The sequence below is a fragment of the Nerophis lumbriciformis genome, linkage group LG14 (genome assembly GCF_033978685.3).
Source record: "Nerophis lumbriciformis linkage group LG14, RoL_Nlum_v2.1, whole genome shotgun sequence".
NCBI classification, from domain to species: Eukaryota; Metazoa; Chordata; class Actinopteri; order Syngnathiformes; family Syngnathidae; genus Nerophis; species Nerophis lumbriciformis.
The window spans coordinates 19,602,968-19,619,815 of NC_084561.2; the positions used below are offsets into that span (position 1 = coordinate 19,602,968).

General features: G+C 40.9%; 1 protein-coding gene across 1 annotated transcript in view; it reads right to left on the reverse strand.

Moving 5' to 3' along the window:
- Positions 1-1,326: 1,326 nt before the first annotated feature.
- The window catches only part of crtc1b (CREB regulated transcription coactivator 1b), a 39,303-nt gene continuing 23,781 nt past the window's right edge, over positions 1,327-16,848 (reverse strand). The window contains exons 10-14 of the mRNA XM_072914648.1: positions 15,138-15,362; positions 13,320-13,406; positions 9,556-9,642; positions 9,290-9,464; positions 1,327-4,027 (exon numbers count right to left, since the gene is read on the reverse strand). Coding sequence (XP_072770749.1) covers positions 3,816-4,027; positions 9,290-9,464; positions 9,556-9,642; positions 13,320-13,406; positions 15,138-15,362 — 786 coding nt within the window. The 3' untranslated portion in view covers positions 1,327-3,815. The remainder of the gene's footprint in view (positions 4,028-9,289; positions 9,465-9,555; positions 9,643-13,319; positions 13,407-15,137; positions 15,363-16,848) is intronic.

A 16,848-nucleotide genomic window follows, 5' to 3' on the forward strand; every position in this document is an offset into this window, starting at 1 on the left:
GTGACAAAGAAGTTGGGAAAGGTGGCAATAAATACTGATAAAGTTGAGGAATGCTCATCAAACACTTATTTGGAACATCCCACAGGTGAACAGGCAAATTGGGAACAGGTGGGTGCCATGATTGGGTATAAAAGTAGATTCCATGAAATGCTCAGTCATTCACAAACAAGGATGGGGCGAGGGTCACAACTTTGTCAACAAATGCATGAGCAAATTGTTGAACAGTTTAAGAAAACCCTGTCTCAACCAGCTATTGCAAGGAATTTAAGGATTTCACCATCTACAATCCGTAATATCATCAAAGGGTTCAGAGAATCTGGAGAATTCACTGTACGTAAGCAGCTAAGCCCGTGACCTTTGATCCCTCAGGCTGTACTGCATCAACAAGCGACATCAGTGTGTAAAGGATATCACCACATGGGCTCAGGAACACTTCAGAAACCCACTGTCAGTAACTACAGTTGATCGCTACATCTGTAAGTGCAAGTTAAAACTCTCCTATGCAAGGCGAAAACCGTTTATCAACAACACCCAGAAACGCCGTCGGCTTCGTTGGACCTGAGCTCATCTAAGATGGACTGATACAAAGTGGAAAAGTGTTCTGTGGTCTGACGAGTCAACATTTCAAATTGTTTTTGGAAACTGTGGACGTCGTGTCCTCCAGACCAAAGAGGAAAAGAACCATGCGGATTGTTATAGGCGCAAAGTGTAAAAGCCAGCATCTGTGATGGTATGGGGGTGTATTAGTGCCCAAGACATGGGTAACTTACACATCTGTGAAGTCGCCATTAATGCTGAAAGGTACATACAGGTTTTGGAGCAACATACTGTATGATGCCATCCAAGTAACGTTACCATGGACGCCCCTGCTTATTTCAGCAAGATAATGCCAAGCCATGTGTTACATCAACGTGGCTTCATAGTAAAAGAGTGCGGGTACTAGACTGGCCTGCCTGTAGTCCAGACCTGTCTCCCACTGAAAATGTATGAAGCCTAAAATACCACAACGGAGACCACAACTTAAGCTGTACATCAAGCAAGAATGGGAAAGAATTCCACCTGAGAAGCTTAAAAAATGTGTCTCCCCAGTTCCCAAACATTTACTGAGTGTTGTTAAAAGGAATGGCCATGTAACACAGTGGTGAACATGCCCTTTCCCAACTACTTTGGCACGTGTTGCAGCCATGAAATTCTAAGTGAATTATTATTTGCAAAAAAAAAATTAAGTTTATGAGTTTGAACATCAAATATCTTGTCTTTGTAGTGCATTCAACTGAATATGGGTTGAAAAGGATTTGCAAATCATTGTATTCCGTTTATATTTACATCTAACACAATTTCCCAACTCATATGGAAACAGGGTTTGTATAAACCTACCTAAAATGCATTTTTGTTGGTTGTCGCTTATGTTAATTCGGGTTGCCAAGAGTAATACTCATAGTAAACCAATGTTAATTGGCCTGGCTGTGGTAAATTGTTGTCTGTAAAGTAGGCATTATTATTAATAAACTAAATGTTTTCATAGCTGTAGCATAAAAAGCTTGTTTGTGATTTTCTAAATAACATTTTTGACAGTAAAAAAATCCCTCTAGACAGGAAATGACACCCACATAGTCACCTTTACAAGCCACAAACTTCAGAGGTCGATATGGCGAGGAATGACTATTACAAAGGCTGCACTGCAGTCGGCCCTGGCTTCTGGCGTGTTATACGAGTAATATTTAAGACCGAAATGCGGCCAGAAAAAAACTTGTATAGGGCCGCAAAAAGCCCTGCTGCAAACCGCACCTTTACGACTTCAACTAAAATGCAGCACAAGATAAAAGCGCCAGATGGTTAGTACTAGGTTGCACTGACACTGGACTGGTTTTCTTGATTAAAACTTCATTAAAAGCTATTCCAGAATTCAACAGATGATATAAACCCGATCAGTTCATCTCAGTCTCCTTATATAAGAAGGTGAAAATCTCTTCAGATGCAAATGTGCAAAAAACATGTGGATTTTTCCTTTAAGCGTCATTGTATTTTAGCCTCGCTTGCATAGGAACCACGCGTCTGCTGAAAGCAATGTAAGAGCTTGGATGGACCGACTGTACTCCACAGTAAAAATTCTGCAGTGACCAAAATATAAGTCCCGCTCAGGGACGCTGGGACTTGATCCCGAGTAGGAATAACAAGCAAAATGATCAGCCATGTCTGTACACAAACGATACAACATACCTTACGAGATCACACAATAAACATCTCTCAGGGAAACTCTGACAAAAGGCCACCGTGGGTCGTTTTCTGCTGAATCTGGATCACATGTGAGCTGATGTTAACTCTTTGTAAACATTTGTTTGGAACATCTGTAAACAGTTTTAGACTCTGCTACGTCCCTGATTGTTCTTAGTGTCCATTCACGTTGGTCACAACATGAGCCAATCTTGTGAAAAATGCCTTATAATACTTACATCTAAATATAGTTTCTGAAATAGACAATTTTACCTTGTGAATAAGTGCTTATATATATATATTTATACATAAATACGTTGTAGGAATTGCACATTGGTATGAAAACGGCCATCAAGAGGCAACGTTAAAGAGCTTTTTGTTAGAGCTTCCCTTCTAAAGAGGAAAAAGCCTCCCCATATTTGCGCTCCTCCGCATTTACCTACAATTTAAATGTCACTTTATAAAACATCAGTAGTTTGGTTATAAAGTGTACCGCTACAAAATACAGTACATTGATTTGTCAGACCTTACACAACATAATCACAAAGAGCACAGAACAAAAGATATGCCTCTCTTAAGTACGAGAAAATGTTACGAAAATACGTTAGACACTTAACAGTAGAATACTCACGTAAGGCAAAATCAGGTGATTTCACAGTGACGACTTCAAAAAGGTCTGGGAAAAAAAATAAAAAATAACAGACAGCCTCGTTCACTTAAGAGAAAGACTTGTCTGGTGATGTTTGTGTATCTTTTTCGGAACAATGCTTTCCAGTTAAGTCGTGATACCTGATCATCAAAAAAACAACCCTGCGTGTTTTTCGGCACGACGCATGACTTGAACGTCACTACAGGGCTGCAGCAAAGAGTATGGCACGTCCAACACTGAAGAGCAATTATGGGGAGGTTTTGCACTCCTTCGTTAAACAAGTAGCGTAAACACAGATACGACGGAAATAAACACATTGGTAATCCATAAACAAACATCAGTGCAATTTTACACGATGCCTACTGAAAGCATTTTGGCATCAAAAGGTAATCAAATATAAATATTCAATCTAATAAATAAACATATCGATACGTACAACATCAAAACATACAGCGCATGATGAAAAAAACATTTGGTCGTCAAAAATAAAGCTTTGAGTGTGACAGCTGTTGTGTTGCAGGACTACCCGATTTGTTTTGTTTTTTTCCTTTTAACATTGGCCGGTGTGATACAGTTCAATGTCTCTGCAGCTTCCTGCTACAAGCAAATATAAACAAAAACAGATATTAAAGTGGATATGAAAAGGAAAAAAAATGTGCATTTTTGGAATAGATGTGGTTTTGTAATGGTACACTGTAAACACAGCCGTGCGAGCAAAAGCGCCGAGCGGCCAATCTCTTAAAGGACAGCAAGGCCATTCCCCGGAAGCCACAGGACGTCCTTTTCCCTGCTGTCTTTTGTGTCAAAGGGTTTTCACGGAGTCGAGGACGAGGTCAGACTGCTGGATGGCCATGCAACGAGGGAGAGGGTTCGACCCTGCCCTTGGTCTCTCGCTCTCTCTCCTTTCACAATTTGGGAGTGTTTCTCTTCTACAGTCGGTTGACATGTCGCGTCACAGCCTATCCATCCTGAACGTGTCTTCGGTGGCGGGGTCGGCCAGCACCATGTCGGGGTCGTTGAGCATGTGCAGCCCGTCCAGCGTGAGGGGGTCGATCTTTAGCTCATCCAGGGGGAACTGAGAGTCCGCGTCGAAGCTGACGTCGCCGACGCCCGCCAGCGAATTGGTGAGCTCTTTGGAGAGGCTCGGCGGGGACTCACCTGTGACTGGAATGTGTGACATCAAAGAGACAAGTGGGTGTGGACGCGGCGCCAAGTGGGGAGAAAGAAAACCCAGCCTTTGCACACCTGGCTGTCCAAATCCATACGCTCAAAAAATTGCTTCTTAACACCTAGACTAGAGGTCTTCAAACAGGGGGCCCGTGAGCCTTAGGGCAGGGGTGTCAAACTCATTTTCACTGAGGGCCACATCGCAGTTATGGCAGCCCTCAGAAGACCGCTTGTCACCGTGAATAATAATTGAAAATAAATGTATAGGGATTCACATCAGAATATTACATACTTGCCAACCTTGAGACCTCCGATTTCGGGAGGTGGGGGGTGGGGGGTGGGGGGTGGGGGTGCGTGGTCGGGGGGTGGCGGGGGCGTGGTTGGGTGCGTGGCTAAGAGGGGAGGAGTATATTTACAGCTAGAATTCACCAAGTCAAGTATTTCATATATATATATATATATATATATATATATATAAGAAATACTTGACTTTCAGTGAATTTTAGCTATATATATATAATTATTTTATTATATATATATATATATAAGAAATACTTGAATTTCAGTGTTCATTTATTTACACATATACACACACATAACACTCATCTACTCACTGTTGAGTTAAGGGTTGAATTGTCCATCCTTGTTCTATTCTCTGTCACTATTTTTCTAACCATGCTTAACACCCTTTCGCAGGTACCCAGAAAGGTTTCGAGTACCACCAAAAAAACTGAATCTCTGAAGACAGTATAAAAATCTGTGTTAAAGGTGTATAAATACTGTTTGTATAATAAGCATGTTATTGTTTACAAATGAGGGTTAAGAGTTCAGTACTAAAAAAAAGAAAAAGAATGTGGCTTAAGTACAGTTTTTTAATTGAGCTGCTGCATTTTTTGGTTGGGTTGTTTATTTATTTTGAGGAACTTCTAAATAAAAGGGGAGGAATGTTATAGAGTTATCTATGTTTGTCTGTTGCCATCTCCTGGTGAATGTTGGCTATAGCGTACTGGGGTTACTTTTTGGTTGGCCAACGATTTACGTGGTGTTGCGCACCTGACGTCAAGTGTGTGAGTCTGTTCTGAAGTCTACAGTAAAGAGACGTACTTCATCACCTCGCCTGGTAATTGCCTCCAACTCAATATATTACAACAACATTGCTGTTTACGGCAGACGAACTGCTTTACGGTAGAATAAAACATGACTGCTGTTGTTGTGTGTTGTTACCACGCTGGGAGGACGTTAATGAAACTGCCTAACAATGAACCCACATAAGAAACCAAGAACTCGCCCTCCATCATTCTACAGTTATAACGTGTGTTGTGGGAAAGCGGACGTGAATACAGGCTGTTGACACGTCACTCAGGTCCGCATGGAGCTGGAGGGGGCGTGGCTTCCAGCTCCGCCTGAATTTCGGGAGAAAATTTGTCCCGGGAGGTTTTCGGGAGAGGCGCTGAATTTCGGGAGTCTCCCGGAAAATCCGGGAGGGTTGGCAAGTATGGAATATTATCGCCAATGCATTTTATTAATTCATTTTTTACATACACTGTAAACATTTTTTAGACTTTGTAGTAAAAAAAACGGCTGCTCGGTCGGCTCAATTTTACTGTAAGATTTACGGTGGTTCTTACAGCCATACTACTGTAAATGGAAAAACAGTACTGCGCACCTTTTACGACACTGCGGTGGCTTCTGCGGTGTTCTGGCCTAGTGGTTTGAGTGTCCGCCCAGAGATCGGTAGGTTGTGAGTTCAAACCCCGTACGCCATACCAAAGACTATAAAAATGGGACCCATTACCTAGGGATGTCCCGATCCAGGTTTTTGCACTTCCGATCCAATACCGATATTGTTTTTGCACTTCCGATCCGATACCGATACTGACCGATACTGGCCTATCCGAGCATGTATTAAAGTTTAAAGTTTTTTAGCCTACTTAGTTGTCAGAATCATGTTGAAAAGGGTTTTAGTACTCTTGATAACAACTAGCCAGCTGAATTAGGGGAGTTTGAATAATACACAATGGTTGGTAACAAGAAACTGACCTGTTTATTCAAGGATAAACACAAAATAGACAAACAGAAATGGCATCACTGAACTAGGGCTGGGCGATATGGCCTTTTTTTAATATTGCGATATTTTAAGGCCATATCGCGATACACGATATTTATCTCGATATTTTGCCTTAGCCTTGAATGAACACTTGATGCATATAATCACAGCAGTATGATGATTCTATGTGTCTATATTCTTCTTCATACTGCATTAATATATGCTACTTTTAAACTTTCATGCAGAGAAGGAAATCACAACTAAAAAAATCACTATTTTTTTCATACGGTGTTGATCTGGAAATGTTTGCCTCGGCATTTTGATGGTGTGGACGTGTGTCACCGAATGGAGGTAAGCGTCTCGACAGACGTTACAATATTTGAACAATGATGACGAAAACTGTTTTCTCTGTCGTGTCCGTGTGTCGAAAATTGTTATGCGCTTATTTTTTTATTTGATTTTGTGCGTGGCATAGATTTGCCGTGCGCAGAGGACGTTTGAGCAGTGCGCAATTGCACAGGCGCGCACCTTAGCGGCTGCGCTAGCATCACAGCTAACGTTAGCCATGCTGCTACCTCTCTGCTCGGGGAAGGCGTAAACGTATGTGACGTATGACGTGACAGTATGTGACGTATGACGTGACAGTATGTGACGTATGACGTGACAGTATGTGACGTATGACGTGACAGTATGTGACGTGTGTAAGAAGGTGCACTTGCTGTCTGTGAGAAGGAGACACAGGAAAGAGTGAGAAGAGCCTGTCGTGTAATGCCAGCAGCTAAAAGCAACTGCGTGAGAATCCACAGACCTGTGGATGTGTTGAAGGTGTGCTGGAAAATCCAGAACGGAAATTAGGGAGCAGCAGAAAAGTGGAATGTATTATTTAAATCGGTGCGTTGGAAAACACGGACCGGATTTTTTTTTTTAAACTGGATCTGGATCGGCATTTTCCCATGCCTTGCCGATACGCATTTTTTGGCAAATATCGGCGGCCGATCCGATCCAAATATCGAATCGGGACATCCCTACCATTAACTCCCTGCTTGGCACTCAGCATCAAGGGTTGGAATTGGGGGTTAAATCACCAAAAATGATTCCCGGGCACGGCCACCGCTGCTGCTCACTGCTCCGCTCACCTCCCAGGGGGTGATCAAGGGTGATGGGTCAAATGCAGAGACTAATTTCGCCACATCTAGTGTGTGTGTGACAATCATTGGTACTTTAACTTTAACTATGTTGTCGTTTGCTGGGGTGGAGCAGCAAGGTCAGAGGCAGGAACAGACTTTTAATAAACTGACTCAGAGAGCTGACTCTATCCTAGTCTGCCCACTAGTCAACATTGAGGAGGTGCTTGACAGAAGAAAGTTGACATCCATTAAGTCCAATCCTTCTCCTCTCACCCCATGCCTCAGCATTAGACTGTTACATCCACAGTGCAAGAAGGAGCGCTACCGCAGGTCTTTTCTACCCACAACCATAACACTTTACAATACACTTATGTGATTACTGTCATCTTTTTTCTGAGTGTGCAGCACGGCTGTTAGTGGTTTTTTGTTTTATTTTATCTTTTATCTATACATATTAGTGCACAATATGTAGTATTTAATATAAAAAAATTAAAAATCATTATGTTTTACTTATGTTACTGTATGTGAAAACCTGCACTGCATCAACATAATCTCCCCATTGTGGAAAAAATAAAAGTCTGTCATATCCTATTGGGGTTTTTTTACACCGTAAAATTCTGGCAAAAGAGCTGCCAGTTTTTACTGTAAGTCTATTGTCACTTTTATTTACTTATATTTTTATGGATAACTTGCTTTGAAATCATAAATTAATAGGGGTGTAAAGGTACACAAAAATTTCGGTTCGGTACGTACCTCGGTTTCGAGGTCACGGTTTGGTTCATTTTCGGTACAGTAGGAAAACAACAAAATATAAATTTTTTGGTTATTTATTTACCAAATTTGTAAACAATGGCTTTATCCTTTTAACATTGGGAACACTATAATAATTATGCCCACGTTAATCAACATTAAACTGCCTCAAGTTGTTACTCAGATTAAATAAAATGACAAAACTTTTCTTCTACATATAAAAAGTGCAACATTAAACAGTTTCAAGTCAACTCCTCATGCTTAATTTATTACAGCATTTGGGAAGCCTGTAGTTGATTTTTATCATGTAAATGTTATATTTTTATCAACATGTGATAGCAGGGACCCTGCCATTCAAAACTAGGCTGCTCCATTACTAATGATTAATGTAACTATAGCTGAAAAAATAGTACAATAGCAATAGGAGAGACTATTCATCCCTGAACACCATGGAGTTCATGTAGGCTTTATGATGCACTTACATTATTATATCAACTATCAGAGACAGAAACTCTTCATTTAACATAATGTCCTTTTTTGCTGCTTCAACACAGCTCAATCAACACAGAAAAAGGTAAAGTGAAATAACAGACAGACAGGGCTTTGCTGTCCGTAACACACACACAAACACCGCAAAATTAGCTAATGTTACGCTAAAAGCGAATTAGCCTTCACCTCAAGCCAGGACTGCAAGCGAGCTGAAGATGCCGTTTATGTTTCTAGAACGTCAACGGGCTCATACTGATGTTACTAGTAGTTTATTATAATTTCGGGAGAGTCCGCAGCCTGATGCTTACCTGCTAAACGCTAAGCACTGACTACATGCGCTCTGAATACGCACTGCTGATTGTCTGTTACCGCTCTGAATACGCACTGCTGATTGGCTGTTACCGCTCTGTTTGTAACCAATCAGATGGTTGTGTGGGTGGGACAATGCTGGGTGCTGTGTAGAGTACTGACAGAGACAGGCAGAAGGAAGCGGAGCAGCTTGTTAAGACTTTAGCTTAGGCGGCTACTTTATATGTTCGTGTGGAAACTCGTTCTGTACACCTCCGAACCGAACCGAACCCCCCGTACCGAAACGGTTCAATACAAATACACGTACCGTTACACCCCTATAAATTAAGCAGATATTTATTACTATAGGGTCAAATTATTACCCTTTGGATAATTATGCATCAGGGACGCAGGACGCGTACCGAGCAACATCACTGAAAGAGAATGTACAAATTTGACCTTTTGGCCTCAGCTTTTTACGGTATAACCACTCAATTTAAAGGAAATTGGCATAGAACGGAAACCGTACTGGCAGAATGAGAAAAATGCATGACTTACCTGTTAGGATAATGTTAGGAATATTGCCATGGCTACTGTAGCCCAGCTGCTGAGAGTCTTGTAGGCTGCTCCCGCTAAGACCCATCATGGCGGCTTGTGTATAGTTGAGGGTGGAGCACTGCGTATACAGGTTGGTGGAGCTTATGGGGTTTTCAATCATGTTGAACTGCTCCAACTGAGAAAAGGGAATTTGAATCAGCTCAGAGCCCAAGTTGAAATTACAGTACAACTTGACTGCTGTTTATTAGGAACACAGTGCAAGTCACCTGGTGGGAGAGAGCATTGGTCTGCCTTGATGCCATTTGCTGATCGTAGAAGGAGTCACCAAATATGCTCCCCACCACGGAAATGTGCTGAAATACCAATACAGGGGGCCAAATATCTCAGATGTGTTGCCAAGAACATAAATTAAAGTAAAAACTGAAATTAGCCCGGCGGGAAGTTCTCCAAAAAAGCAACAGAAAGCACAAACAAAAGGTCAAGTCACAACCATCAGACTGAGCAGTGACAAAAGCGGTGAGACTCATGAGGAGGCCTGTCGGCATTATGATTTTCCAGAGGAAATTAATGCACAGGCTAAAATTCTTAGGATCAAGATTGAACCTAAATTTAAGTGGAAGTGAAAACATGGGCAAGATGTGAAGTGTAAGGGCATAAACACTCTGCAATTGTTTAGGACCACAACAACAAGTAGGGACAACATGATTGTGGTGACTGGTCACTCCATTATTGGATCATCAACTTGGGCATCATGCTCTGCAGGTGTTTGCTTGTTTTACTTTGATGGATGGACTGAATTGCCACTTGGATAAAATGATGCTTAGTTTGTGCTAAACTTTTATTCAGCAGTCAATCGACATGTCATTTGTAATAGTTTTAGTTCCATTTTACAGCATCACGGCAGTGTCTATTCAAAAGTCCTCAGAGATAATTGCTAATTTAGCATCGCTTCGAACGCCGTAATAGTGCCAAATTTACGCCCGTATTTCTAAAATGTCTAAAAGTTTATATTGTAGCCAAATAATTTCTCCCAAAAAATAACATCTAAAGAACATTTGTTTTGTCTTAGTTTTTGCACATTTATTGTGTTTTATTTACATTTATTTCCAAAGCAGCAGAGCAGTTTTAAAATGGCTTCACAGCGATAGGAGATATTGAGCACTTTTCTTTTCTTCCTGGACCTACTAACTTGTTTGCCTTTTCATATTAACTTTTGACATTTTATGCAATATAAACACAACTATTGCACATATTGGATTGAACTGAATTGCAATTGTCAATGTAGTCTTTTATCGTTCATATGTGATTATTTGTAGTAAATATAAATCTTTACATAACTTGTAAAATAATTATAGCATATTATTTCTTAATATCTAATTATAAACAATTTTGACCTGCATGTTTGTTGGTTGTGTCTTTTATCCAAATAATTGGGCTACCTTGGCCAAATCTAATTCTGGTCGCCAAGAGTAACACAGTAAACCCTCGTTTATCTAAATGAATGGTGGTAAATTAATTTTTTCAAAGTAGGATTTATTAATTATGAATTGAACATTGCCATAGCTGGAGCATAAACAACCTGTTTACTACTTTCTAAAAATGTGTTTTAACTTTGAAAAAGCTCTCTCTCGGCATGAAATAACACAAACACATTCACTTTTACAAGCCAAAAATTTAGAAGCGCAATGTGGCAAAGAACAACTACAGTATTACAATACTTACTAGGCCATCATCAGCCAGAGAGTAATATACGAGAAATATTAAAGACCGAAATGGGGCCACAAAAAGCCTCGGGCTGGCCCTGAGTGCAAGTTTGACGTAGGGGCGACAAAACCACTGCATTGTGCCTCAGCGGGCCTCTTCATAACATGACAGACATTTGACTCAAGGAAATTCCGGTATCAGACATCAGAATCACTACGCTGTCTATTTTTATTACGATATTGCGCTGATGTGTAATAAACTGGATTAAAATAAAAACATTGGACACGGTACACAGTGTCACTTGGCAGCAGTGTTGCCATTATTACCTTAAAAAGTAACCACATGACTGATTACTCCTTGAAAAAGTACATTTTAAACTATTTTTAAAGTAACTCCAGTAGATTACAAGTTACTTTATTAGTTATTTTCAGCAGCTCCCGACATCTCCAATCTCTCAACATAAATATAAACCACCACTGTTAAAGGGGAACATTATCACCAGACCTATGTAAGCGTCAATATATACCTTGATGTTGCAGAAAAGACCATATATTTTTTTAACCGATTTCCGAACTCTAAATGGGTGAATTTTGGCGAATTAAACGCCTTTCTATTATTCGCTCTCATCGGGAAGCAATCCGCCATTTTCTCAAACACCGAGTCAAATCAGCTCTGTTATTTTCCGTTTTTTTCGACTGTTTTCCGTACCTTGGAGACATCATGCCTCGTCGGTGTGTTGTCGGAGGGTGTAACAACACAAACAGGGACGGATTCAAGTTGCACCAGTGGTCCAAAGATGCGAAAGTGGCAAGAAATTGGACGTTTGTTCCGCACACTTTACCAACGAAAGCTATGCTACGACAGAGATGGCAAGAATGTGTGGATATCCTGCGACACTCAAAGCAGATGCATTTCCAATGATAAAGTCAAAGAAATCTGCGAGCGGATGAGGGTATGTCTACAGAATATATTAATTGATGAAAACTGGGCTGTCTGCAGTCTCAAAGTGCATGTTGTTGCCTAATGTATTTCATATGCTGTAAACCTAGTTCATAGTTGTTAGTTTCCTTTAATGCCAAACAAACACATACCAATCGTTGGTTAGAAGGCGATCGCCGAATTCGTCCTCGCTTTCTCCCGTGTCGCTGGCTGTCGTGTCGTTTTCGTCGGTTTCGCTTGCATACGGTTCAAACCGATATGGCTCAATAGCTTCAGTTTCTTCTTCAATTTCGTTTTCGCTACCTGCTTCCACACTACAACCATCCGTTTCGATACATGCGTAATCTGTTGAATCGCTTAAGCCGCTGAAATCCGAGTCCGAATCCGAGCTAATGTCGCTATTCCTTGCTGTTCTATCTGCCATGTTTATTTGTATCGGCATCACTATGTGACATCACAGAAAAATAGACGGGTGTATATAACGATGGTTAAAATCAGGCACTTTGAAGCTTTTTTTAGGGATATTGTGTGATGGGTAACATTTTGAAAAAAACTTCGAAAAATAAAATAAGCCACTGGGAACTGATTTTTAATGGTTTTAACTCTTCTGAAATTGTGATAATGTTCCCCTTTAAGAGTTTGTGAAAGTGCATTTGAACTTAAAAGTATTCCTGACATTTTTTGTTTGTATGCATCCTTCAATGCACATAACAAAACACACTTTTTTGAGTCCACGTAAGACAGTTGATTAAGACCACCTTCATTGAACGTTGAAAGGTACTGGAATATCACCACGGAAAATATATAATGAGGTAAGCATTAACATGTGCCATGATGGCGTAGTTTGTGGTAACTTGAGGCTGCATTTCATTTAAAAAATCTCGGCTTTTTATGAATGTAAATTAGCTCCTAACTTGACAAAAGAGTCTATTTCAACTTCATTTTCGAGTTGTGGCAAAGTTGCGTTACTTTTTTAGTGCTGTGGGAGCATGAAGCGCATTATAAAAACACATGCGACATCCCTAATCTGTCCACCAAATGTTTTCTGGAAACACTGATGACTTTCTCCAAAAAGAGACAGACACGTTATTTATGTGTATGTAAACAGCAGATGTAATGGAGAACCGGGCTCCAACTAGCTGCTAAAGTACGAGCCACGACATGGTGAAGATGAATTAGTCTTTAAGGAAGTCAAAAGGCTGCGATGTCATGCACGGTAAACAACAGCGACAGTAGCAATGAGGAAATGTGTATGTAGCAGCTGACACAGCATGGTTGGTGAATGGTTGATGAAAGAGGATGAAAAGCAGCCTATCAAGAAATAGCTTCCCCCCCAGGAACGAAGCCCTTCCCCAAAAAGCAGCTGGCTTGGTGGGTGGGCTCTTACTTGAGGCGAGCTGCCGGGGGAGAAGCCTTGATTGGAGACTGGGGAGGTTGGAGACTGAGTGGCTGGTGAGCCAGTCTGATTGCGGTACTGTTGGAGGGAAGAGGGTTAGCAGGCACTTAGCTCCATGCCGGTAACACACAATTATCAAAAGGATGGGAGTTGAGGTGGCATCAGATGAAGCTCAACTCATTACGTGTCATGAAATGCTCGCTAATAGAAGGTGACGTGCTTTGTAGATTCTTGAAATATGATTGTACAATACCAACCTCAATCATTCTTCATGTGTAGGATATTTAACACACCTTCTGATTTGTTTGCTGAATGTACAGTCGCGATCAAAAGTGTACATACACTTGTAAAGAACATAATGTCATGGCTGTCTTGAGTTTCCAATAATTTCTACAACTCTTATTTTTTTGTGATAGAGTGATTGGAGCACATACTTGTTCACAAAAAAAAATTCATGAAGTTTGGTTCTTTTATGAATTTATTATGGGTCTACTGAAAATGTGACTAAATCTGCTGCGTCAAAAGTATACATACAGCAATGTTAATATTTGGTTACATGTCCCTTGGCAAGTTTCACTGCAATAAGCCGCTTTTGGTAGCCATCCACAAACTTCTGGTTGAATGTTTGACCACTCCTCTTGACAAAATTGGTGCAGTTCAGCTAAATTTTTTGGTTTTCTGACATTGACTTGTTTCTTCAGCATTGTCCACTTTGGGAAGGCCATACTAAAACCTTAATTGTAGCTTGATTTAGCCATTCCTTTAATAATTTTGACATGTGTTTGGGGTCATTGTCCTGTTGGAACACCCAACTGCGCCCAAGACCCAACCTCTGGGCTGATGATTTTAGGTTGTCCTGAAGAATTTATTTTTCATTGTCCCATTTACTCTCTGTAAAGCACCAGTTGCATTGGCAGCAAAACAGGCCCAGAGGATAATACTACCACTACCATGCTTGGCGGTAGGCATGGTGTTCCTGGGATTAAAGGCCTCACCTATTCTCCTCCAAACATATTGCTGGGTATTGTGGCCAAACAGCTAAATTTTTGTTTCATCTGACCACAAACCTTTCCTCCAGAAGGTCTTATCTTTGTCCATTTGATGTCAGATTAAACAAAAATTTAGCTCTTTGGCCACAATACCCAGCAATATGTATATGTTTGCTGCCAATGGAACTGGTGCTTTACAGAGAGTAAATGGGTCAATGAAAAAGAAGGATTACCTCCAAATTCTTCAGGACAACCTAAAATCATCAGCCTGGAGGTTGGGTATTGGGCGCAGTTGGGTGTTCCAACAGAACAATGACCCCAAACACACGTCAAAAGTGGTAAAGGAATGGCTAAATCAAGCTAGAATTAAGGTTTTAGAATGGCCTTCCCAAAGTCCTGACTCAAACGTGTGGACAATGCTGAAGAAACAAGTCCATGTCAGAAAACCAACAAATTTAGCTGAACTGCACCAATTTTGTCAAGAGGAGTGGTCAAAAATTCAACCAGAAGCTTGTGGAATGGCTACCAAAAGCGCCTTATTGCAGTGAAACTTGCCAAGGGACATGTAACCAAATATTAACATTGCTGTACGTATACTTTTGACCCAGCAGATTTGGTCACATTTTCAATAGACCCATAATAAATTCATAAAAGAACCAAACTTCATGAATTATTTTTGTGACCAACAAGTATGTGCTCCAATTACTCTATCACAAAATAATAAGAGTTGTAGAAATTATTGGAAACTCAAGACAGCCTTGACATTATGCTCTTTACAAGTGTATAGTAACTTTTGATCGCGACTGTATATGTGACTTACCGAGCTGATGCTGGCTGAGGTCTGGCTGTCTGGGGAGGGGCTGCTGGCAGTGGCAGTAACTGTACCGGTGGAGGGAGGCGTCGGCAGGGTGATAAGCTGAATGCCCTGCTGCGTCTGCTTCTGCAGGTCGATGAGCAACTGTGCCTGGACCTGAGCTGTGAGCTGGTTGAAAAGTGGGAACTGGGCGAGCTGCTGCTCTAAGGTCAGTTGTTCTGTTGGCAACACCTAAAGGAGAACCACATACGGCAAAGTACTTCAGGATTAGTTGTAGTAGTCCCACTGCGGGATCGGTTTCCACTAAGCGACAGTGATAATGCGAGTGTGAATAGTTTTTTTTATTTTCAGCACAGTATGTGTCCTGGGCCGGACTCGTGACAGGTGCAGGGCATAGTCCACCTTTCATTCAAAATCAACTGGAATAAACTACACAGTGATATGATACAGGAAATACAAAAAAATATAACTTGAAACCAACGTCCCCTCTAAGGTGCGCACCTGCGCAATCGCGCACTGCTCACGCGTCCTCTGCGCACAGCAAATCTATGCCAAGCAAAAAATCAAATCCCACTCTAAACAAAATAAACAAATCGTTTGTTTTGTATGATTTTGCAATGCAACTGTGAGTAACAGGTGACGAAAGGCGGCCACAACAGATAAAACAATGTTTGTCAACACTTCAATTATTGTAACGTCTGTGGAGACACTTAAAGGAGGACAGGAATTCCATCGGTCCCTTTATTTAGCAAAATTGTTTGTCGGCCATAACCACACCAAAACAATGTGTAAAATACTTTTATCTAGCAAAACTGGTCGTTGTCTACCGTACAAACCAAGCCAAAAGCAACTTTTTGTCATCTGTTATATCAACAGCAGCCGCTTGTTCTCTCTCTCACCTGCACCAACACATACACTATGGCAATTAGCCACTGGTGCGTTTATGGCCACACAAAAAGTTGGACAACTCCAACACTACACTTAAAGTGTACATTTCAGGTCGTTTTACTATGACTCCTCAATCAGTGTGCTTATTCTACTGTCATTTGTTAAGAATGTTATTTTTGGGATATTAATCATGAAATGATGTTACAGGACTACATAATTGCTAATAAAAATATTTATTTAACGGACAGAAAGTTAATAAACACTTCATCTCATGCAACATGTGAATGTTTTAAGGGGAACTAAATGTGATCTCTGAAAGGGGTACACAATCTTTCCAAAGCAGGACCCCCACCCAGGCATAAAATACTATAGTGCATAGCTGATTTAAAAAAAAAAACAATATCTAAGTTGGCCAAATCACATATATTAGAAAATAATCTCTTGAAATTGACTAGTCACTTGATTATAATAATAAGACATTTAAATTGTTTTGTCAGGTTTGAGACAAATGTGCTGCTGGTCTGACCACAGTGTGCACGTCTGTATTCCACTGAATGCTCAGGGTGTTTGTGCGTTTGCTCACACACATGAAAAATTAGAGGGAACTTTGCTTGAAACTCCGACTCCAACCCGCAACACAAAAAAATGCAATAAAGGCCTTTAAAGCTGGGGTACTTGAATCTTGTGTCACCAGGCAGAATTAAAATTGCAAATCCCACAACCCTCTCTGCGCACCTAGCTGATAGTCCCTCCCAGTCTCCTCCTCTCTGGAAGTGCACGAAATCGCACACGAGAGCTGTACGGGCACACGCATAGGTTGTTGACAGTC